The sequence below is a fragment of the Triticum urartu genome, chromosome 3, assembly GCF_003073215.2.
Source record: "Triticum urartu cultivar G1812 chromosome 3, Tu2.1, whole genome shotgun sequence".
Taxonomy (NCBI): Eukaryota; Viridiplantae; Streptophyta; class Magnoliopsida; order Poales; family Poaceae; genus Triticum; species Triticum urartu.
The window spans coordinates 124,630,399-124,653,411 of record NC_053024.1 but is presented as its reverse complement, the minus strand read 5'-3'; the positions used below and the strand labels follow the sequence as shown (position 1 = coordinate 124,653,411).

At 45.8% G+C, this 23,013-nt stretch overlaps 2 protein-coding genes across 7 annotated transcripts; both read left to right on the top strand.

The window, feature by feature from the left end:
• The first annotated feature begins 6,386 nt into the window (after positions 1–6,386).
• On the top strand, positions 6,387–10,657 carry LOC125543247. Of its 6 annotated transcripts, none has more exons than XR_007298353.1 (7): positions 6,387–6,718; positions 6,799–6,904; positions 6,986–7,127; positions 7,222–7,298; positions 8,077–8,202; positions 9,922–10,074; positions 10,261–10,657. XR_007298353.1 is itself a non-coding variant. In XM_048706537.1 (6 exons), the coding sequence occupies exons 1-6, from the start codon at positions 6,680–6,682 to the stop codon at positions 9,939–9,941; spliced, it is 546 nt and encodes a 181-aa protein (XP_048562494.1). In that variant the 5' UTR covers positions 6,387–6,679; the 3' UTR covers positions 9,942–10,657. The 6 variants fall into 6 exon arrangements, 3 of the variants coding, with proteins under 3 accessions (XP_048562494.1, XP_048562493.1, XP_048562492.1); XR_007298352.1 differs by having other exon boundaries at positions 8,041–8,202; XR_007298354.1 differs by having other exon boundaries at positions 6,392–6,718; positions 6,986–7,153; positions 7,237–7,298.
• Positions 10,658–11,263: 606 nt separating this feature from the next.
• LOC125543248 (protein trichome birefringence-like 38) lies at positions 11,264–14,518 on the top strand. The gene is made up of 5 exons (XM_048706539.1): positions 11,264–11,695; positions 11,792–11,975; positions 13,198–13,373; positions 13,484–13,642; positions 13,887–14,518. Exons 1-5 carry the CDS (start codon positions 11,391–11,393, stop codon positions 14,188–14,190), a joined length of 1,128 nt encoding a protein of 375 aa, XP_048562496.1. The 5' UTR covers positions 11,264–11,390; the 3' UTR covers positions 14,191–14,518.
• The last annotated feature ends 8,495 nt before the right edge of the window (positions 14,519–23,013 follow it).

Here is a 23,013-nt window from a genome sequence, read left to right as displayed (position 1 = left end):
AGGGACAAATAACGTTCTCGTGACAAAAAGCTCTTTACTAAAATTAATTTAGTTGTGTCTTTATCTAAACAGCCCCTACCTTTTATTTACGCGCTCTTTATTATCTTGCAAACCTATCCAACAACACCTACAAAGTACTTCTAGTTTCATACTTGTTCTAGGTAAAGCGAACGTCAAGCGTGCGTAGAGTTGTATCGGTGGTCGATAGAACTTGAGAGAATATTTGTTCTACCTTTAACTCCTCGCTGGGTTCAACACTCTTACTTATCTAAAGAGGCTACAATTGATCCCATATACTTGTGGGTTATCACTCTGCAGGGGAGAGGGCCCTTCCTTCCTGCGTAGTATCCAAATGGAGGATCACCAGGCGAGCCGCATAGAGTTGGATCTTGGCCTTGGAAAAAAACTTCTTGCTCCACCCAGTAAGCCGGGTCGCGGTTTTCTTGAGCCTATGATGAAGGATTTGGAAAGGCTCGGTGTGGTTGACCCACTCATCCCACGCCTTCTGAACCACGGAGAGACGAACTTGGAATAACGTGTGGGAGGAGGATTATATTTGGCGGCCTAACATAATTTCCCCACCCGATACGTCCAGTTTATGCCATTCCGTTTTGTTGGTGCCATCTGCCATCCTTTTCCTCTTCGAGTCAAAATGGCAGTGAGCTGGTTGGTTTGGCAAGGTAAGAATCTGGAAACAATGGAAGGATATAGTAAGTAGTACTCCCTCCGTAAAAAAATACAAGCGTTTAGATCACTAAAATAAAGTAATGATCTAAACACTCTTATATATCATTAGAAACTTCGAATCGTATAATTTCTAGTGATGTAATATTTAGACTATATAACTCATCTTATGTTTGTCAAAGTATAGATCTATTTGCATCGCCTTCTTCAAGATTGGAAATTCTTGCACATTGCCTCTTACGCGATCTTTCGAGCACGGCCAAGGCAATGACCCTTCTCTTGAGCCTAGCCCGGAGCTCAAGTTCCTCGGCGGAGAGGAGTCTATTCTCCTGAGCGATGTCAAGGCGAAGGATCACCAAAAGCGCGGCCTGGTAGTGAATTTTAGCCTTGGAGAAAAGGCCCCTACTCCATTCGGAGAGTCGAAGTGCAGTCTTTTTGAGTTTGTGGTAAAGCGCTTGGTATGGCTCGGTGTGGTCAATCCTCTCGTTCCACGCCTTTTGTACCACCTCCTCAAACCTGGGCATGGATGCCCAAAAGTTTTCAAACTTAAAGACCCGATGTATTCTTGGCCCCTTGTCATCGGCAAGCAGAAGCGGACAATGATCGGAGAGGGAGGAAGAAAGTGCATTAAGAACATGGGTGTTGAAGGTTGTGTCCCAATCGGCGTTGCAAAAAAAGGAGTCTAGCTTGCACAAGGTTGGGTTCGTCCTCTCATTACTCCAAGTGAAACACCGGTTTTGGAGGTGGATTTCTTTAAGCTCATAGCTCTGGAGTGTTGCCCTGAAACGGTTTATCCTGCTTCTGTTGACATTTCTCTTATTTTTATCTCGCGCTTGGTAGATTTGGTTGAAATCACCAGTGGCAAGCCAGGCCATCCCTAACGGTGGCGTCTCTGCTAGCAACTCGGAAAAGAAAGCATCTTTGCAAGAGTAGTCCGTGGGTCCATAGACGGTCGTGATTTTGAAAAGCACGTCGGTCCCTCGCACCCGGACCATGGCGGAGAGGCAATACGTCGTGAAGCTAATGCAAGAAACATCCACAAGGAGATCATCCCAGAGCATCAAGATGCCACCCCTAGTGCTCGAAGCAGGTCTTTGCGCGAAGCTATGCAGCCTGTGCCCGCCCAAAAAAGCTGCTGTGAATTGGTCGACGTTGCCAAGCTTAGTCTCTTGCAAGCACACAATATGGCACAACGAGGAGGCAATCGTTGCATTCACCGTAGATCGTCGGTCCGGGCAGTTGAGACCCCTTATACCTCCGTACTCAAGGGGCCGGCAAACATACTCCCAATTCACCTTGCATTTGGCCCCCATTGTCTTGTCCGAACCGGACCAAAGGAAAGCTCGTTGACGCTGTGAAGGATGGTTGGTGGGATGACCAATGGGGTGGCGGGGTAGATCAGTTGGGAAGTGATCACGGACTTGACAAGGGTCGTACGTCCAATGGTGGTGATGTTCTGGCCATCATACGTTGATAACTTGCTTGCAACTTTGTCCACGAGAAATTGGAGATCCACCAATTTTAGCTTCCAAACGGAGAGGGGGAGCCCCAAGTATCGCAGTGGGAAAGAGGTCCGTGCAGCCGGCAAACTTTGAGTTAAGCGACCCAAATCAAGGTGGTTGCAACGAATGGGCACCACCGAGCTCTTCTGGAAATTGGTGCAAAGGCCTGTGACCTCCCTGAACCCCTTCAAAATGCTTGCAAGGTTGTCAACATCCTTTTTAATCGGAGCCAAGAAGATGGCCGCATCGTCCGCATAGAGGGAGGCCTCAACATGGCTCTCCGCCCCCGGATTCTATGGAGGAGACCCCTCCGTGTTGCCACATCTAATTTTTTTGTAGCGGATCGATGGCGATGACGAAGAGGAGTGGGGATACGGGGTCTCCCTGCCGAAGGCCCTGTCCATGCTTGATGGGGCTGCCGGCAATGCCATTGAGGATGATCCTCAAGGAAGAGGTTCTAAGGAGGGCTGTGATCCAATCCCTGAATTTGCTCAGAAATCCTCGCCTTTGGAGCAGATCAAGCAAGTATTCCCACTTAACGGAGTCGAAGGCCTTTCGAATATCAAGCTTGAAAAGGAGGGATGGGGTCTTCCTTGCATGGAGGCGTCGAGCAAGATTGCAAACATACAAAAGTTGTCGTGGATGCTTCTTGTTTTGATGAAGGCGCTTTGGGCGTTGGAGACGAGATTTTTCATATGAGGGCCAAGTCTCAAGGAGAGCACTTCCGCAATAATCTTCGCGATCGCATGGATGAGGCTAATGGGTCTATAGTCGGTGATTCCCTCCACCCCATCCTTTTTAGGCAAAAGGACCACATTTGCAGAGTTGAGCCAGTGGAGGTTTGACGTGTGCAGGGAGTCAAAATGCGAAATGACCCTCATGAGGTCGGTTTTGATAATGCCCCGACATTTCTTGAAGAAGAGGCCCGTGAAACCATTCGGCCCCGGTGCCTTGTCGCTAGGCATGTCGTTGATCGCTTCAAGAACCTCACACTCGGCCATTGGAGCACCAAGGCCATACAAATCAAGTGGTTCCAAATTAAGCTCCTCCCAATTGAAATCTTTGCGACTTCGGGGGCCTCTCTTCATGACCTTGGAGAAGTGCTCATGGATTAGCTTTTCTTTGGCGTCGTGCTCGGTGACCCACCCATGCTCATTCTTGATCCTACGAGGGCTCTCTGTTTGCGATGGCCGTGGTACGAATGGAAGGAACCCACTAAAATGTGGGTGGGAATGGGAAACCCATGTAATGAGGAGGACCTCAATTTTTTCTATGCTTCCACCACCATCACCGTTGGTAACGGTGCGAGGACCCCCTTTTGGGACTCTCCTTGGCTCCTTGGGAGAATGCCTAAAGACATTGCCCCGCTCATCTATGAAGCCTCCAAGAGAAAGAATTGGAAGGTGAGGGAGGCCATGAAGCACCACGCTTGGATTCTCAAGATCAACCCCCTCCCACCAACGTCTCTGTTGAGCACATCACGTAATTCTTCGCTCTATGGATGATACTAAATGAGGTCCATCTTGACGAGCTCAACGAAGATGATATTCTTTGAAAACACACTACCTGTGGGCAATACTCGGCGGCCTTCGGGTATAGGGCGCAGTTCCTAGGGACGGTCCTTTCTCCATTGGACAAAATGGTCAGCACGGTGCAAGAATGTGGACCTCACCTCTTCTACAAGTGCCGCTACACCCGATGTCTTTGGTCTTTGGTCATTGAGAAATTCCTCATGCACGGGCTTGACACTTCCGCTTGGCCCCTGTTCGACTCGGTGGACAAGTGGTGGGCAAGCACCTGCGCCGATGGTACACCGAACCGCCAAGTCAAGGCCTCCCTCACTATGCTTGTCTCATGGACGATTTGGAACGAGCGTAACGCAAGAGTGTTTAAGTATAAGAGTGCTCCACCGCCAATCTTGCTCTCCTCCATCTGTACCGAGGCCAACCTTTGGGTCATCACCGGCGCAAAGAAGCTAGGATCCTTTATTTCACGCGAGTAATCCGCATGCCGTGTTTGTTGGGTGTCTTGTAACAAACTCTTTTCTATCTTAATTAATGGATGAGGCAAAGCTTTTGCCTCTGTTTAAAAAAAAGTATAGATCTAGGAATACACGCAAGCTTTATAAACCGGAAAAAGGAGGTAGTATGTTGATATATCCCTAATAATGGCATTTGCAGTAGGCTTATTAATGGCATTTGCATTAGGCCAAAACTAACGTTAATACTTAAGACAACACTCCTAGTTAGATATTGCAACCAAAACGTAGAGTAGCGTTATTTTCCATTTCTTCCCCAAACTATCCTCTCATACGGTCATTCCTGTACACTTGTACGTGATCAAGTAAACCTCCTTCATTTAGTCAGGCAAATGCCTCCACTCAAAGTCCAGACGACCGGTATTTTACATGAGGAAACAGACAGCACAAAGGCACACTGAATTCAGAGTTTCAGACATGCCCCAACACCTTCATCCAGCAGTACTAGAAAAAAAAACCAGTAGCAGTAGCAGCACACAGCGATGGCGCTCCAATTCAAGATCCCTTTCGGACTGCCTGCACTCATCAGAAGGTTTGATCATTTACACCGCTAGTAAGCATGCACGTGCAACGCACGTCTGAAACAAAATAAATTCACATGGTATAATATTAAAATAATATTTATCCAAAATTTTAGATCGCTACAAAATGTTGTCAAGTCACTCAAATTGTATTTCTAAAAGTGTGACATATTTGTGATCGAAGGCACATATCATAATCTATAATAAAAAACATATATTCTGAATCTAATTTTTATTTTACCAATGTCCATATTGTCACGATGACTATCTCGTGCATACTGGCACATCGACTAAGACAAGAATAAGAAAACATTGGTGATATGAGGCAAAATGTAATATGTGACTATAGTAACTTATACAAAAGTTTAGATCCATATAGTGAGATGAAATGTCTCTGAATAGCTGGACTTCGTGGCGCGCTAGTATCCCTACACACATATTAAATCAGTCAACATCCATGTATTCATCATTGTCTCGTATGTTTTTTACTTGTCTCAAATTTAAACTAATAGGATAAAGATTAGACCTTTTCACCCATTCACTAATGTAAAATCAGAATTCTCTCAGTTATAATGACATCAGAGTAGTAATTTATTGGAATTCAAAATTAACTAAAAAAAATATGTCTCACTCTAGTAGAGCGACATCATCAACCATATTGATAAAAAATCAAATTTCATCCAATAAGTCATCATTTGTTGGATTGAGAGACGTTGAAAGGGTAAATGATTGCGAGATAAGCTCAACTTCTGATGATGTATTTGATGTTGAGGTTCTCAGAGGGTCTATCCAAGAATCATACAATCCATGTGATTTGTGGCACCCTGAACGTCATTTTCCATGTCTCGATTTCTTATTCCATGTCTCGATTTCTTATATCATCATCATCATCATCATTCAATTCCGAGTCCGCTAAAATGACAACTGATTTTGTTCTAAAATCTGTCATATAATTCTATTAAAATAATATTGTATTAGAGTTAAATAGTGATACAACATAGAATAAATATAATGATACACATCGAAAAATACTTGTGGAGTGTCAGACAAAATATCTCTTGTGAAGTACTTCATAAAATATACCATCCACATACCACAAGATGACCTGCATGATTACTAAACTTAAATCTACTCAATATTTTTTATCAATTTCTATTGATATTTGTATTAAAATACTTTTAAAATCATCAAGCTGTGATGAAAAAAAAATCTCACCCACGCAGGTGAATTGGACATGCCCTATAATAAATAATCGATGATAATTCTTTTTTGTATGGACAATGACGCACCCACTCACAATCCCTCACTGGTCACTGCCTAATAGAAGTATTATTAGTAAGAAGTAGTACTCCCCCCTTCCATCTATATATGGCCTAATGCGTTTTTCGAGACTAACTTTGATCAAATATTAGGGCAATAATATATGACATGCAACTTACACAAAGCACACCATTAAATTCGTGTGTGAAAGGAGCTTTCAATGATATAATTTTTACATGATGCATGTCATGTACTATTAATCTTGTCAATAGTCAAAGACGGTCTTAAAAAATGCATTATGCCCTATATATATGGAAGGAGGGAGTAGTATTAAAAAAACTCAGTCAGCTAAAAAACTCAGTCAACCTTCCTCAGCTCCCTCACATTTCTTATCTTCCCCATTCTTCCCTTCCTACCTCCTCCTCTGTTGCCACACGCTAGATCCCCCATCCACAGCCGGCACTCTCTGGTGGCCGCCCCTCCCATTCGTTACCATTGTCGGCGGACACGTAGGCCCATGCTCTTCCCCGCCCCGCCCCTTCTTCATATCCGATCCCCGAAGTGCTCGAGGAGGCGCTCGAGCTCGGCATGCTCGCCGGCGACACCGGGGCCCTCCCTCCTCCTGATGCATTCTTCGTCGCCGCCATGAGCGTCTCCACCTTATCCCGCGCGCCATGAATCCTCCCTCCCCCCCTGCTCGAGACGCCATCAAGGTCCGGTTCCAACTCTTCTTCTCCCCTCGATCCGGATGCTCTGCTCTCCGACACCATCTTTATTTGCTTGTTCGATTCAGTCTGGAGCAGGAGCAGCTGCTGCTCACGACCTCCAGTTCCTTCTTTCCATGGATGTGCTGCTGCTCGGGGCCCTCCCTATGCTTCTCCTCGCTCGTACGGGTCCAGGTTAGTCTCTCCGACCCCGCCGCCTACTCGTCCCCGTCAAATCGGTGCGTAGCCTCACTGTGTGCAATGTTCATCGCCTAGGGTTAGCTGCTCAGGAGCCATGGTGTGTTCCGTGTGGCGCTGCCTTCGTGGCCGCAGTCGTTGTTGTGTCTCGTGTGTCGCGGCAGCCAATGGGGTCGGGAAGGTCTGAGACTGGAGGTCCCTGCTCGCCAACTCACAGACGGTTGTTCTCCGACCAGTTAAAAATGAGTAAGCTTTCTTCCAAGCCTATGATTTTCCTTTCATCCTCTTAGTTGGTGCCTTTGTTGATGATGCAGCCCTGAATGGTTCAGATTTTCTGAAGGAGAAGGAGGTGCCGAAAGGGGATGGGAGCAACAAGAGTCTGAATCTAAGAGTATGTTTTGATTCTGAGATGCATTGTACAATATTTTTATTGTTCTAAGAAATCCATGTAGTTGTCTATGGAGCATTTCCTTGAAGTGATGGTTGGGTATATTTGTTTACTAATTCAAACTTCCAGATTACCTTAGTCGGCAACTTCAAATATTTCTTAGATGTCTTACCGCAAGCATTGTACTGCAAAAATATATATACTAAACCTGTTCATGATAGATCAACCAAATATCGTTGATGCTCTCACCTATTAGGATATGTACATGAAAAGAAGGATATGCTAAATCTGCTTAGTCCCAACAAACAATCATTCAAATGCACCATTTTACGCTCTGGAAGCAGGAAGTGCAACTTCTTTAGTCTTTAGAATTAGAATGGATAAGGTGTACTCCAGATGTTTTCAATTTTAAATAATTATGCACACAAGAGTGCATTGCGAAATAGCAATAAAAAGTTGGATTTTGACTGGTACCGAAAAGGATTAGACCTCCGTAGAAACAATTCGCTGCTGCTGACTCAGACAGAGTTGTGCTGCACCACGTTGATCTCGCCATCATCGAAGTCGTTGATGGACATGCCCATATCTTGCCGCCTGCATGGCATGTGTAGTGACCATATGGACATGAAGCTGATCCTATTGCTCAAAGGATACATATTATCTTTATGTGTTTCCTGAACTGGTCGGATTAGCAGTGATGTTTGCATCTCCTCCCTCTTCCTACTCGACCACCACTTTCTTCTAGGAACTGATAGCATGTCCTGCCATGAGGAATTTGAAGCGGTCAGAAGACATAAGAGCCGGGTCCTAAACTATGTTAAGGCCATGCTGATGTGTAAGAGTTTGCGGGTGACATCCTCCATGGCAATCATATTCCCTCCAACATCCTTCAGGCCATGGCGACCAGGTAATGCTAACAGCTCAGTTGGATAAAGGTTCCTTATGTTTTGCGATTTAGTCAAGTTGGGTTACTCTATTGTGTGGCTCACGTCGGGGTTCAGTAGAGTTAATCTTGGCTATGCTAGTGCTAGCCTGCTGGATTTGGGTGATATCCAAAGATACATTTAAACTTACACTATAAATTATAACTTGCAAACAAATTTCCTTAGAGGGGAATTATAACATGCAAGCACTATAAGTTCAGTGTATTATTATTAGTACTGCATAGCAAATTAGCAATCCAGTTCATTCATAAATAAGATTTCAACACACCATTGGTATAAAATATCGTACATAGTTCCGAGGTCTACATGCCTCGCTTGATCCTGAATTTGACCCATAAATATATTTCAGAGACACAACTGTAAATATATTAAGTAAGAGCAATTACCAGAGGTGACTGTTGCTGCTGTTTTGCCGGCAAGAGGGCATGCATCTGTGCATACAGCAGCCACGGACTAAGCATTCCTTCACCAGCAGTAAGGTGTTCTTACCCTTGCATTCTTTGTCCCCCAAATAAGAAATAAGAGGACTCTGTCTCCTGCCGCCATAGGGGGTCATCTGCCCATGTGATTCTCCACCGCATTATGGTCTTATCAAACGATGGTGCAGTCGGACTAATAACTAACCATAGGGGTGAGGTCTTTGCGGTGCATTCCTGGGCCTAGCGAGTCGAGCACCTGGATACACTGCACCTTGGTATTTTTAACTGCTAGGTACCAATAAAGTCTTCAATGTTTATTCATGCAACAGCTAGAACGAATATATGAAAATAGGCATTTTTTTAGTTTAGGTCCCATCTATACAAACATCCGTCCCCGATTGAATTAATAGTAATATGTACGAAACTGAGGCTCACCATATCATGTTCCAAATAAGTTGTAGCTCTCTTTAATACCCATCTTGGTGGGTCATCCTGTATAGAGCTAAATTCCTTATCTTAGAGATGCATGCATTCTCTAAGAACAAAATTCATGTATTCATCAGTATTTGCTATGGGAGTATTGCGTCCAAGCTGGTACGATTCAGAAGCTACATCTTGATGCGTCATCATGTATGGATCATTTGTCTGGTCATTGCCCAGGATAGAAAATCATAAGATTAATAGAGCATAACAATGTAGGTATTGTAGTAGACATAGGATCGACAAAAGTAATTTGCAGATTTTTAGTGTTTTGAGTAACAGGTTCAACAGAGCCTCTCTTATCATTATCCGGCGTATTTTTCAAGTTGATTTGAGCCAGTAAAAGGCTGCATACCTGAACAAAGGAAAGAGAACCCGAATGTACGGTCAAATAAACATTGTCGACACAGTTGCAACATAATTAAGGCCCTGTTCGGTACCACTCCGCTCCACAACTCCAGGAGCGGAGTTGGCGGAGCTGCAGTTCAAAATGACTGAGCTGCACTTCCCCTGCTCCGCAGATTCCGGGAGCGGGCGACTACCGAACAGGGCCTAAATCGACGAACTAACCATCTTCAATTGTGCAATATGGGTCACGTATTCTGCTGAGTTGGGGTACCTTAACCCCTGAAATTTGGACGTTAGGCCCTGCATTCATCATTTTTCAACATAGAAAACCATTAATGAGATGTAAAACGAACGGCTTATAGCATTCTGCTGTGCAACTATTTATTTTTTCGAACTCTGTTGTCAAAATTCTAATCCTGACTAATGTTGCAACAGGTCAAAGAAGTCGAACCTGAAGAAGTGCAGGGAAGAATTATAGTTGCGTGTGGCTGGCTGGTTCAGGGGAATTTCAGGGCGGGCGCGGCGGCGCGGGTGCCGGAGCAGGCTCCTAGGCACTGGCAATCTGTCGGACGGATATTAGAAACGAAGGTGAGGTTGTATCTTGTTAGGTGGGTCTTCATTGGCCGTCGAAATCATACCTGGCCAATCTGATGGGGCCGCCGTCGAAATCATACCTGGCCAATCTGATGGGGCTGCCTACTGCTCCAGAACTCATGCAGATGATGCATAATAATCTTGTTGTAGCCTGGCCGATCCGTGAATATTTGATTGTAGGTGAAGGAGGAGCGGCCGCCCACTCGACGGTGCGGTGTAGGGCGGCGAGGGAGGCCGGCAGGGAGGCCTCAATGCGGTGCAGGACGGCGAGGGAACCGTCCAGCGAGGCGACGATGCGATGCAGGGATCCAGGCCGCCGTGCAGGGAGGCGACAAGACTGCTGAGCTTCGTCTGGGGCGGTGGCGAGGAAAGGCAGGGAGTGGGGCCAGGGACACGATTAGGTTCGGTTTCCTTTTTTGCGAGTTGGTTAGATGGTTAGATTAGCGTGATTTGAGGGGCTATGGATGTGGGACGGAGAGTTTCATATTTTCCTCTTGTGGAGTACGGTCAGTCTATTGAAACTGCTAAGCGCATACCAGATCTTGAATAAATTAATGATGACTGTTGGATTGGGTCATGTGGGCTTCATCCTGTGGTGCTGATGTGTCTGTATACGTTTTGCGGGGTGCATGTAAGAAAGTTCTTGTTTGATTGTTTAATAGCAGTGGAGATGCACCGGTTTGAATCACGGAATTCCCGTTTTGTTCAAGAATCTACTCCTTTTGTAAAGAAATATAAGAGCGTTTAGATCACTGCTTCAGTTATCTAAGGGCATATACAATGGTGCTATCTTAGAAGTACTATGTAGGATAAATGATGAGGTGAAAGAGAAATAACTTATAAAAAAAGACTTGTCTTCTTTTATTTAAGATAAGACAAGAGATGATATCTTAGCACAATATCTGTCACCCCGTTTTTAGGAATAACTAGTTATGAAGATAAGGCTAAAAAATAACGTATTGTAGACATTTTTTTGTCATCTCTTAATTACATGCAAGACCTATGAAAAACTATCTTATCAACCATTGTATATGTCTATATTTCTTTGAGTATCAATGAATACGTTTTCACATATTAGTAGCACATCCAGGCCATTAGTGGTCCATTGACCCATCCATGCAAAAACGACGGCACCTACCATAAAAACGAAGCGTATCTGCCAGCCAGCGCTGCCCGGATGCCTTCCGCTTCCACCTACATATACCCGCCCTCTCCTTCACGCTTCCCACTCCTCCGCCGTCACAAGAACCTCCCCGGCGCGCCCAGCCCAATCCCCGCCCCCATTGCTCCTCCTCGGCCGGAGGAGCGACATGAAGCGGCGCACGGTGATCGCCGCGGCCATCGTGGCCCTGCTCCTGGCGGCCTGCACCGCGGCGGCGGCGGCGGCCGCGCTGACCATCTCCCGGAAGAACCAGCACCGGCCGGCGTCGGAGTCCTCCGGCGGCGCGTGCGACATGTTCGCCGGGGCCTGGGTGGCGGACGACTCGTACCCGCTCTACGACTCGGCCAGCTGCCCCTTCGTCCGCGGCGAGTTCGACTGCGCCCGGTTCGGCCGCCCCGACAAGCAGTACCTCAAGTACCGCTGGCTGCCCAGCCCGCCCTGCTCCCCGCCCAGGTTTGCAACTGCAATGCCGTCCGGCCGGCGGCGCCGTAGCCCGATTGCCGTGAGGTCGAATTGCGGCGGTGAGATGATGATGGTGCTTGTGCGCAGGTTCGATGGGCTGGCGCTGCTGCGGATGTGGGGCGGCAAGAAGGTGATGTTCGTGGGCGACTCGCTGGCGCTGAACCAGTACGAGTCGCTGCTGTGCATGATCCACGCCGCGGCGCCCAATGCCCGGGCCACCGTCTCGCCGCGCTCCGGCAGGATCGACCCGGCGACCACCGTCACGTTCGATGTACGTGCCGATCGACGCCTTCCTTCCTAGTTCCTTCCCTGCGCTCCTCGTTGGTTTCCTTTCTTCCAAGTAAGATTAAGATTGTCCGGTAAAAAGTCGGCGGGTGGGGCTGGGGGCCTAGCTCGGCGGTGCCGGCATGATGAGGTGATCTGATCAGCCCGGCGGTTGCTGCGGCGTCGTCGGGAGGGAAGATCTACGGCGCGGTGGTACGGCTGGACCGCACGCCACCGCATCCATTTCATGTGCTGCGCTGCATGGCCAGCGTGGCCGATGTCGACGAAGCCTTCTTTTGCTCTCGCGCCACACAAGTCAACAGGCCAGCGCCGAACGGAATACGGGTCGCCGTGAGGTCGTCTCGTTTGGACTTTGTTGGTGTCGTGCCGAATGTCTGCACTTTCTGACGGCTGCTTGACGCATGTGCGTTTCTTTCGTTGGTTCCTCTCTGTTTTTCACCCTCCAGGCCAGATTATATGCTCTGTTTTTTCTCTTGCTTCTTTTTCGTCTGTCCATTTCTTTTTCTTAGGCAATCTGAAAAAAGAAAAGGAGTAAGAATCTAAAACGAGCCGGGCATGGCAAGTGCCCCAAGTGAGCTGGCCCGAATGGGCTGTCTGCTCACTGCCGTGCGCTTGCCGGTGCTGGTGTTGCCGGGATGGTGCGATCTATGACTAACCCTATTTAGTTCAGATCTAGGGTGACATGCTCGTGGTGGGTGTGGTGCTCCCCCCATTTCCGTGATTCTATATTGCATCTGCTGCTGCTGCTGCTGCTGACTCTGTTCACTCGAGTCCAGTCGTTCCGTCAGCTGTTCTTGTTGCTTGCCCTGTTGCTTGCTGCTACGCGTTTTTCAGTGTTTGTGTCAGACCGTCAGGACCAGAAAATTTGATCTCCCAGTGTACCTCGTTGGCCTTTTGCTGGTGGCCGGCTTCGACCAGTACAACGTGATCTGTGGCCTTCGTTGGCGTCATTGAGCGCCGACGCACACTACGAGTTAAGGACACACACGTGCAGTTCGGTGGTGATCGTGCTGCTGTTTTTATAGATTGTTATAAAACTGTAGGTGATTGATTGCCTCCTTCAACGCCGAGCTGGCTGTGTCCTGCAAGGCCAAATGGGGCCATGAAAAGTCCTGTGTAGTTGTGTACTGCACTTGCTAGCACGGTGTTTGGGATTGATGGCTGGCTGAACTGACTGCTGAAGCTGACGATCTGCTGCCTGCACGCAGGAGTACAATGTGACGCTGGTGTACTACCTGTCGCACTACCTGGTGGACATCGTGAGCGAGAAGGCCGGCCGCGTACTCAAGCTCGACAAGATCGACGAAGGCCGCAACTGGCTCGGCGCCGACGTGCTCGTCTTCGACTCCTGGCACTGGTGGCCGCGCTCCGGCAAGGACCAACCGTAAGACCAGCGTTTGTGTTGCCTTTGTTTTGGTCCAAGTTTTTCAGGCAGGTTATTATGACTAAACTCTGAACTCGCGCGATGTGCGTGTGTGTGTGTGGTTGCTGCAGCTGGGACTATATCCAGGAGGGCAGCCAAGTGGCCAAGGACATGGACCGGACGGTGGCCTTCACCAAGGCGCTCAACACCTGGGCCGGATGGGTGGACGCCAACCTCGTCCAGACCAGCGCCAAGGTCTTCTTCCAGGGCATCTCCCCCTCTCACTACAGGTGACCTAATCCGCCTTGCCACTCCACAACTCCAATGATTTCCCCAAGTAAATCCTTCAAAGCAAATACGCGCACTATGTGGCCGACATCCCATGGATCCACACAGAAAAGAGAGAGACGAGTGTGCTGTTGGGAACCGGGCCCGTGCCTTGGCCCTCGACCGCTACCACTGAACCACCGAACCACAGCCACCCCAACTTGTCCTGAATTTTTCATATGCTCGTCCACATCTGCAATGGTGCAGGGGGCAGGAATGGGGCGCGTCGCCGAGGAGGTCGTGCGCGGGGGAGACGGAGCCGCTGAACAGCACGGGGCCGTACCCCGCCGGGCCGATCCCGCAGCAGGCGGTCATCAGGAGCGCCCTTGCCCGCATGGCCAAGCCGGTGTACCTGCTGGACTTCACCTTCCTGTCGCAGCTGAGGAAGGACGCGCACCCGGGCAAGTACGGCGGCATGTTCGGCCAGGACTGCACCCACTGGTGCATCGCCGGCCTGACCGACACCTGGAACATCCTCTTCTACGCCGCGCTCACCGGCCAAGATGGCTGAATTCAGTCGGATGTTTGTAGAATATATATAGGTCAATAATCAAGCGATATTTGAAGATAGCACATTGGTTTATAGGGCTGGGAGGATACTTTCTTTTTACTGCAAAACAAAGAGATAGAGGGTTATCACAGTCAAAACAAAAATAGATATAGCATGGTATCAGTAGTCAAGGAGGGTATGATTGCTCCCTCAAAAAAGGAGGGTATGATTGCTAAGTGATTTGTACTTATAAAAATGTAGATTGCTTTGACAAATCCCATATTTGCAGAATTTTCGGGACAAGGGACATTGTTCTTCTTTTCAGATATATAGCAGTTACGACAAGTTATCTAATGTCCCTTATAATTAAATAGTTAAATGTGTGTCTTGTTAGATTTAAACTCATATCTAGTACCCCCTCCATCCCACGATGTAAGACATTTTCACAAAAAAAATGCAAGACATTTTCACAAGCTATTTAGATAAAAGATTATAGCAACACAATAAATAAGGCACTTGGGGAGCTTGGAACCTCACACATGTCACTACATCTAACATAAACTAATCAGTCATCGCACTCGTGTTTTGAAAGGGAAAGTATTTTATAAGTAAACGGAAGTACACACTAACAAAAGTACATGGCAGTATGCCTTTTATCCCGTGACGAATCAACCCGTCGATCTCGAAACAGGCTCTTGTCCCGCTTTATAGATTATGCATAAATGGATATACACACCGAAAGATACAAGATAGTGAGGAAGGCCTCTTACAATGTAGATTTTGGGATAACCGGACAACCTAAATGACCGTGAGTATGTTATCAAAAGATACCACATGTAGGCTTGAAAACAACGCTACGAGTCACAACTGCTGAGTCTGAGACGAACAAAGGTCTTAACCCGGAACCTTAGCATAGAGAGAAGTGAAGGAAATATGCCCTAGAGGCAATAATAAAGTTTTTATCTATATTTCCTTATATCATGATAAATGTTTATTATTCACGCTAGAATTGTATTAACCGGAAACTTGATACATGTGTGGATACATAGACAAAACACAGTGTCCCTAGTAAGCCTCTACTAGACTAGATCGTTAATCAAAGATGGTTAAGTTTCCTAACCATAGACATGTGTTGTCATTTGATGAACATGATCACATCATTAGGAGAATGATGTAATGGACAAGACCCATCCGTTAGCTTAGCATAATGAACGTTAAGTTTTATTGCTATTGCTTTCTTCATGACTTATACATGTTCCTCTGACTATGAGATTATGCAACTCCCGAATACCGGAGGAATACCTTGTGTGCTATCAAACGTCACAACGTAACTGGGTGATTATAAAGATGCTCTACAGGTGTCTCCGATGGTGTTTGTTGAGTTGGCATAGATCGAGATTAGGATTTGTCACTCCGTGTATCGGAGAGGTATCTCTGGGCCCTCTCGGTAATGCACATCACTATAAGCCTTGCAAGCAATGTGACTAATGAGTTAGTTACAGGATGATGCATTACGGAACGAGTAAAGAGACTTTTCCAGTAACGAGATTGCACTAGGTATGATGATACCGACGATCGAATCTCGGGCAAATAACATACCGATGACAAAGGGAACAACGTATGTTGTTATGCGGTTTGACCGATAAAGATCTTCGTAGAATATGTAGGAGCCAATATGAGCATCCAGGTTCCGCTATTGGTTATTGACCGGAGAGGTGTCTCGGTCATGTCTACATAGTTCTCGAACCCGTAGGGTCAGCAGGCTTAATGTTCGATGACGATTTGTATTATGAGTTATGTGATTTGATGAACCGAAGTTTGTTCGAAGTTCCGGATGAGATCACGGACATGACGAGGAGTCTCGAAATGGTCAAGAGGTAAAGATTTATATATTGGAAGGTTGCATTTGTGTTGGAAATATGCCCTAGAGGCAATAATAAAATGGTTATTATTATATTTCCTTGTCCATGATAATTGTCTATTGTTCATGCTATAATCGTGTTATCCGGAAATCGTAATACATGTGTGAATATATAGACCACAACATGTCCCTAGTAAGCCTCTAGTTGACTAGCTTGTTGATCAATAGATGGTTACGGTTTCCTGACCATGGACATTGGATGTCATTGATAACGGGATCACATCATTAGGAGAATGATGTGATGGACAAGACCCAATCCTAAGCATATCACAAGATCGTGTAGTTCGTTTGCTAGAGCTTTTCTAAGTGTCAAGTATCATTTCCTTAGACCATGAGATTCTGCAACTCCCGGATACCGTAGGAGTGCTTTGGGTGTGCCAAACGTCACAACATAACTGGGTGGCTATAAAGGTACACTACAGGTATCTCCGAAAGTGTCTGTTGGGTTGGCATGAATCGAGACTGGGATTTGTCACTCCGTATGACGGAGAGATATCTCTGGGCCCACTCGGTAATGTAGGGGAACGTAGCAATAATTCAAAATTTTCCTACGTGTCACCAAGATCAATCTATGGAGTCATCTAGCAACGAGGGAGGAGAGGATCTACATACCCTTGTAGATCGCGCGCGGAAGTGTTCAAGAGAAAGGGGTTGATGGAGTCGTACTCGTCGTGATCCAAATCACCGATGATCCTAGCGCCAAACGGACGACACCTCCGCGTTCAACACATGTACGGAGCAGCGACGTCTCCTCCTTCTTGATCCAGCAAGGGGGAAGGAGAGGTTGATGGAGATCTAGCAGCACGACGGCGTGGTGGTGGAAGTAGCGGGATTCCAACAGGGCTTCGCCAAGCGCTGCGGGAGGAAGGAGATGTGTCATGGGAGGGAGAGGGAGGCGCCAGGGCTTTGGTCTGGTTGCCCTCCCTTCCCCCCACTATATATAGGGCCAAGGGAGAGGGGGGGGGGGCGCAGCCTTGGCCCTTCCTCCAAGGAAGGGTGCGGCCAGGGAGGAGTCCCACCTCCCCAAGGCACCTAGGAGGTGCCTTCCCCCTTTAGGACTGTTCCTTTCCCTCATCTCTTGGCGCATGGGCCTCTTGGGGCTGGTGCCCTTGGCCCATACAGGCCAAGGCGCACACCCCTACAGCCCATGTGGCCCCCCGGGGTAGGTGGCCCCACCCGGTGGACCCCCAGGACCCTTCCGGTGGTCCCGGTACAATACCGGTGACCCCGAAACTTGTCCCGATGGCCGAAATAGCACTTCATATATATAATTCTTTACCTCCGGACCATTCCGGAACTCCTCGTGATGTCTGGGATCTCATCCGGGACTATGAACAACTTTCGGGTTACCGCATACTAATATCTCTATAACCCTAGCGTCACCGAACCTTAAGTGTGTAGACCCTACGGGTTCGGGAGACATGCAGACATGACCGAGATGACTCTCCGGTCAATAACCAACAGCGGGATCTGGATACCCATGTTGGCTCCCACATGTTCCACGATGATCTCATCGGATGAACCTCGATGTCGAGGATTCAATCAATCCCGTATACAATTCCCTTTGTCTGCGGTACGATACTTGCCCGAGATTCGATCGTCGGTATCCCGATACCTTGTTCAATCTCGTTACCGGCAAGTCTCTTTACTCGTTTCGTAACACATCATCCCTGATCAACTCCTTGATCACATTGTGCACATTATGATGATGTCCTACCGAGTGGGCCCAGAGATACCTCTCCGTTTACACGGAGTGACAAATCCCAGTCTCGATTCGTGCCAACCCAACAGACACTTTTGGAGATACCCGTAGTGCACCTTTATAGTCACCCAGTTACGTTGTGACGTTTGGCACACCCAAAGTATTCCTACGGTATCCGGGAGTTGCACAATCTCATGGTCTAAGGAAATGATACTTGACATTAGAAAAGCTTTAGCATACGAACTACATGATCTTGTGGTAGGCTTAGGATTGGGTCTTGTCCATCACATCATTCTCCTAATGATGTGATCCCGTATCAACGACATCCAATGTCCATGGTCAGGAAACCGTAACCATCTATTGATCAACGAGCTAGTCAACTAGAGGCTTACTAGGGACATGGTGTTGTCTATGTATCCACACATGTACCTGAGTTTCCTATCAATACAATTCTAGCATGGATAATAAACGATTATCATGAACAAGGAAATATAATAATAACTAATTTATTATTGCCTCTAGGGCATATTTCCAACAGTCTCCCACTTGCACTAGAGTCAATAATCCAGTTCACATCGCTATGTGATTAACACTCAAGGTCACATCCCCATGTGACTAACACCCAAAGAGTTTACTAGAGTCAATAATCTAGTTCACATTACCATGTGATTAACACTCGATGAGTTCTGGTTGATCATGTTATGCTTGTGAGAGATGTTATAGTCAACGGGTCTGAATCTTTCAGATCCGTGTGTGCTTTACAAATCTCTATGTCATCTCCCAGATGCAGCTACCACGTTCTATTTGGAGCTATTCCAAATAACTGTTCTACTATACGAATCCAGTTTACTACTCAGAATAATCTAGATTAGTGTCCAAGTTTGCATCGGCGTAACCCTTTACGATGAACTCTTTTACCACCTCCATAATCGAGAAAATTCCTTAGTCCACAAGTTACTAAGGATAACTTTGACCGCTGTCCTGTGATCCATTCTTAGATCACTCTTGTACCCCTTGACTGACTCATGGCAAGGCAAATTTCAGGTGCGGTACACAGCATAGCATACTGTAGAGCCTATGTCTTAAGCATAGGGGACGACCTTCGTCCTTTCTCTCTATTCTGCCGTGGTCGAGCTTTAAGTCTTAACTTCATACCTTACAACTCAGGCAAGAACTCCTTCTTTGACTGATCCATCTTGAACACCTTCAAGATCATGTCAAGGTATGTGCTCATTTGAAAGTACCATTAAGCGTTTTGATCTATCCTTATAGATCTTGATGCTCAATGTTCAAGTAGCTTGATCCAGGCTTTCCATTGAAAAACACTTTCCAAATAACCCTATATGCTTTCCAGAAATTCTACGTCATTTCTGATCAACAATATGTCAACAACATATATTTATCAGAAATTCTATAGTGCTCCCACTCACTTCTTTGGAAATACAAGTTTCTCATAAACTTTGTATACACCCAAAATCTTTGATCATCTCATCAAAGCGTACATTCCAACTCCGAGATGCTTACTCCAGTCCTTAGAAGGATTGCTGGAGCTTTGCATACTTATTAGCATCTTTCAGGATTGACAAAAACTTTCCGATTGTATCACATACAACCTTTCCTCAAGAAAATCGTCGAGGAAACAATGTTTTGACATCCTATCTGCAAGATTTCACAAATAATGCAGTAATTGCTAATATAATTCCAACAGACTCTTAGCATCGCTACGAGTGAGAAAGTCTCACCGCAGTCAACTCCTTGAACTTGTCGGGAAACTTCTTAACGACAAGTCGAGCTTTCTTAATGGTGACATTTACCATCATTGTCCGTCTTCCTTTTAAAAATCCATCTGCACTCAACAGCCTTACGACCATCGAGCTGTTCTGCCAAAGTCTACACTTTGTTTTCATACATGGATCCTCTCTCGGATTTTATGGCCTCGAGACATTTATTGGAATCCAGGCCCACCATCGCTTCTCCATAGCTCGTAGGTTCATTGTTGTCTAGCAACATGACTTCCAAGACAGGATTACGTACCACTCTGAAGTAGTACGCATCCTTGTCATCCCACGAGGTTTGGTAGTGACTTGATCTGAAGTTTCATGATCACTATCATAAGCTTCCACTTCAATTGGTGTAGGTGCCACAGGAACAACTTCCTGTGCCCTGCCACACACTAGTTGAAGAGACGGTTCAATAACCTCATCAAGTCTCCACCATCCTCCCACTCAATTCTTTCGAGAGAAACTTTTCCTCGAGAAAGGACCCGATTCTAGAAACAATCCCTTATTGCTTTCGGATCTGAGACAGGAGGTATACCCAACTGTTTTGGGTGTCCTATGAAGATGCATTTATCTGCTTTGGGTTCGAGCTTATCATCCTGAAACTTTTTCACATAAGCGTCGCAGCCCCAAACTTTTAAGAAATGACAGCTTAGGTTTCCCTAAACCATAGTTCATACGGTGTCATCTCATCGGAATTACGTGGTGCCCCTTTTAAAGTGAATGTGGTTGTCTCTAATGCCTAACCCATAAACTATTGTGGTAATTCGATAAGAGACATCATGGTATGCATCATATCCGATGGGGTGCAGTTATGATGTTCGGACACACCATCACACTATGGTGTTCCAGGTTGTATTAGTTGTGAAACAATTTCCACAATGTCTTAATTCTGTGCCAAACTCGTAATTCAGATATTCATCTCTATGATCATATCATAGATATTTTATCCTCTTGTCACGATGATCTTTCAACTTCACCCTGAAATTACTTGAACCTTTCAATAATTCAGACTCGTGATTCATCAAGTAAATATACTCAACATCTACTCAAATCATCTGTGAAGTAAAAACATAACGATATCCACTACATGCCTCAGCACTCATTGGATTGCACACATCAAAATGTATTACTTCCAACAAGTTGCTTTCTAGTTCCATTTTACTGAAAACGAGGCTTTCAGTCATCTTGCCCATGTGGTATGATTTGCATGTCTCAAGTGATTCAAAATCAAGTGAGTCCAAACGATCCCTTTGCATGGAGTTTCTTCATGCATATACACCAATAGACATGGTTCGCATGTCTCAAATTTTTCAAAAACGAGTGAGTCCAAAGATCCATCAACATGGAGCTTCTTCATGCGTTTTATACCGATATGACTTACGTGGCAGTGCCACAAGTAGGTGGTACTATCATTACTATCTTTTGGCATGAACATGTGTATCACTACGATCGAGATTCAATAAACCATTCATTTTAGGTGTAAGACCATTGAAGGTATTATTCAAATAAACAGAGTAACCATTATTCTCCTTAAATGAATAACCGTATTGCGATAGACATAATCCAATCATGTCTATGCTCAACGCAAACACCAATCTCGATGGTAGAGGGAGCGTACGATATTTGATCAACCTTGGAAATACTTCCAACACATATCGTCATCTCACCTTTAGCTAGTCTCCGTTTATTCCGTAGCTTTTATTTTGAGTTACTAACACTTAGCAACCGAACCGGTATCTAATACCCTGGTGCTACTAGGAGTACTAGTAAAGTACACATCAACACAATTTATATCCAATATACTTCTATCGACCTTGCTAGCCTTCTCATCTACCAAGTATCTAGGGTAATTCTGCTCCAGTGGTTGTTCCCCTTATTACAGAAGCACTTAGTCTCGGGTTTGGGTTCAACCTTGGGTTTCTTCACTAGAGCAGCAGCTAATTTGCCGTTTCATGAAGCATCCCTTTTTGCCCTTGCCCTTCTTGAACCTAGTGGTTTCACAAACCATCAACAATTGATGCTCCTTCTTGATCTCTACTTTTGTGGTGTCAAACATCGCGAATATCTCAAGGATCATCATATATGTCCCTGATATATTATAGTTCATCACGAAGCTCAAGCAGCTTGGTGGTAATGACTTCGGAGAACCATCACTATTTCATCTGGAAGATCAACTCCCACTTGATTCAAGCGATTGTTGTACTCAGACAATCTGAGCACAAGCTCAACAATTGAACTTTTCTCCCTTAGTTTGCAGGCTAAGAAAAATTGTCGGAGGTCTTATACCTCTTGACGTGGGCACGAGCCTGAAATCCCAATTTCAGCCCTCGAAACATCTCATATGTTTCATGACGTTTCAAAATGTCTTCGGTGCCTCAATTCTAAACCGTTTAACTGAACTATCACGTAGTTATCAAAATGTGTATGTCAGATGTTCGCAACATCCACAGACGACATTCGAGGTTCAGCACACTGAGCGGTGCATTAAGGACATAAGCCTTCTATGAAGCAATGAGGACAATCCTCAGTTTATGGACCTAGTCCGCATAATTGCTACTACCAACTTTCAACTAAATTTTCTCTAGGAACATATCTAAACAGTGGAATTAAAGCGCGAGCTTCGACATAATTTGCGAAGACCTTTTGACTATGTTCAGGATAATGAAGTTCATCTTATGAACTCCCACTCAGATAGACATCCCTCTAGTCATCTAAGTGATTACATGATCCGAGTCAACTAGGCCGTGTCCGATCATCACGTGAGACGGACTAGTCAACATCGGTGAACATCTTCATGTTGATCGTATCTTCTATACGACTCATGCTCGACCTTTCGGTCTCTTGTGTTCCGAGGCCATGTCTGTACATGCTAGGCTCGTCAAGTTAACCTAAGTGTTTCACATGTGTTCCGAGGCCATGTCTGTACATGCTAGGCTCGTCAACACCCGTTGTATTCGAACGTAAGAATCTATACACCCGATCATCACGTGGTGCTTCGAAACGACGAACTTTCACAACGGTGCACAGTTAGGGGGAACACTTTCTTGAAATTTTAATGAGGGATCATCTTATTTACTACCGTCGTTCTAAGCAAATAAGATACATAAACATGATAAACATCACATGCAATCAAATAGTGACATGATATGGCCAATATCATATTGCTCCTTTTGATCTCCATCTTCGGGGCTCCATGATCATCATTGTCACCGGCATGACACCATGATCTCCATCATCGTGTCTTCATGAAGTTGTATCGCCAACTATTACTTCTACTTCTACAGCTAACGGTTAGCAATAAAGTAAAGTAATTACATGACGTTTATGTTGACACGCAGGTCATAAATAAATAAAGACAACTCCTATGGCTCCTGCCGGTTGTCATACTCATCGACATGCAAGTCGTGATTCCTATTACAAGAACATGATCAATCTCATAC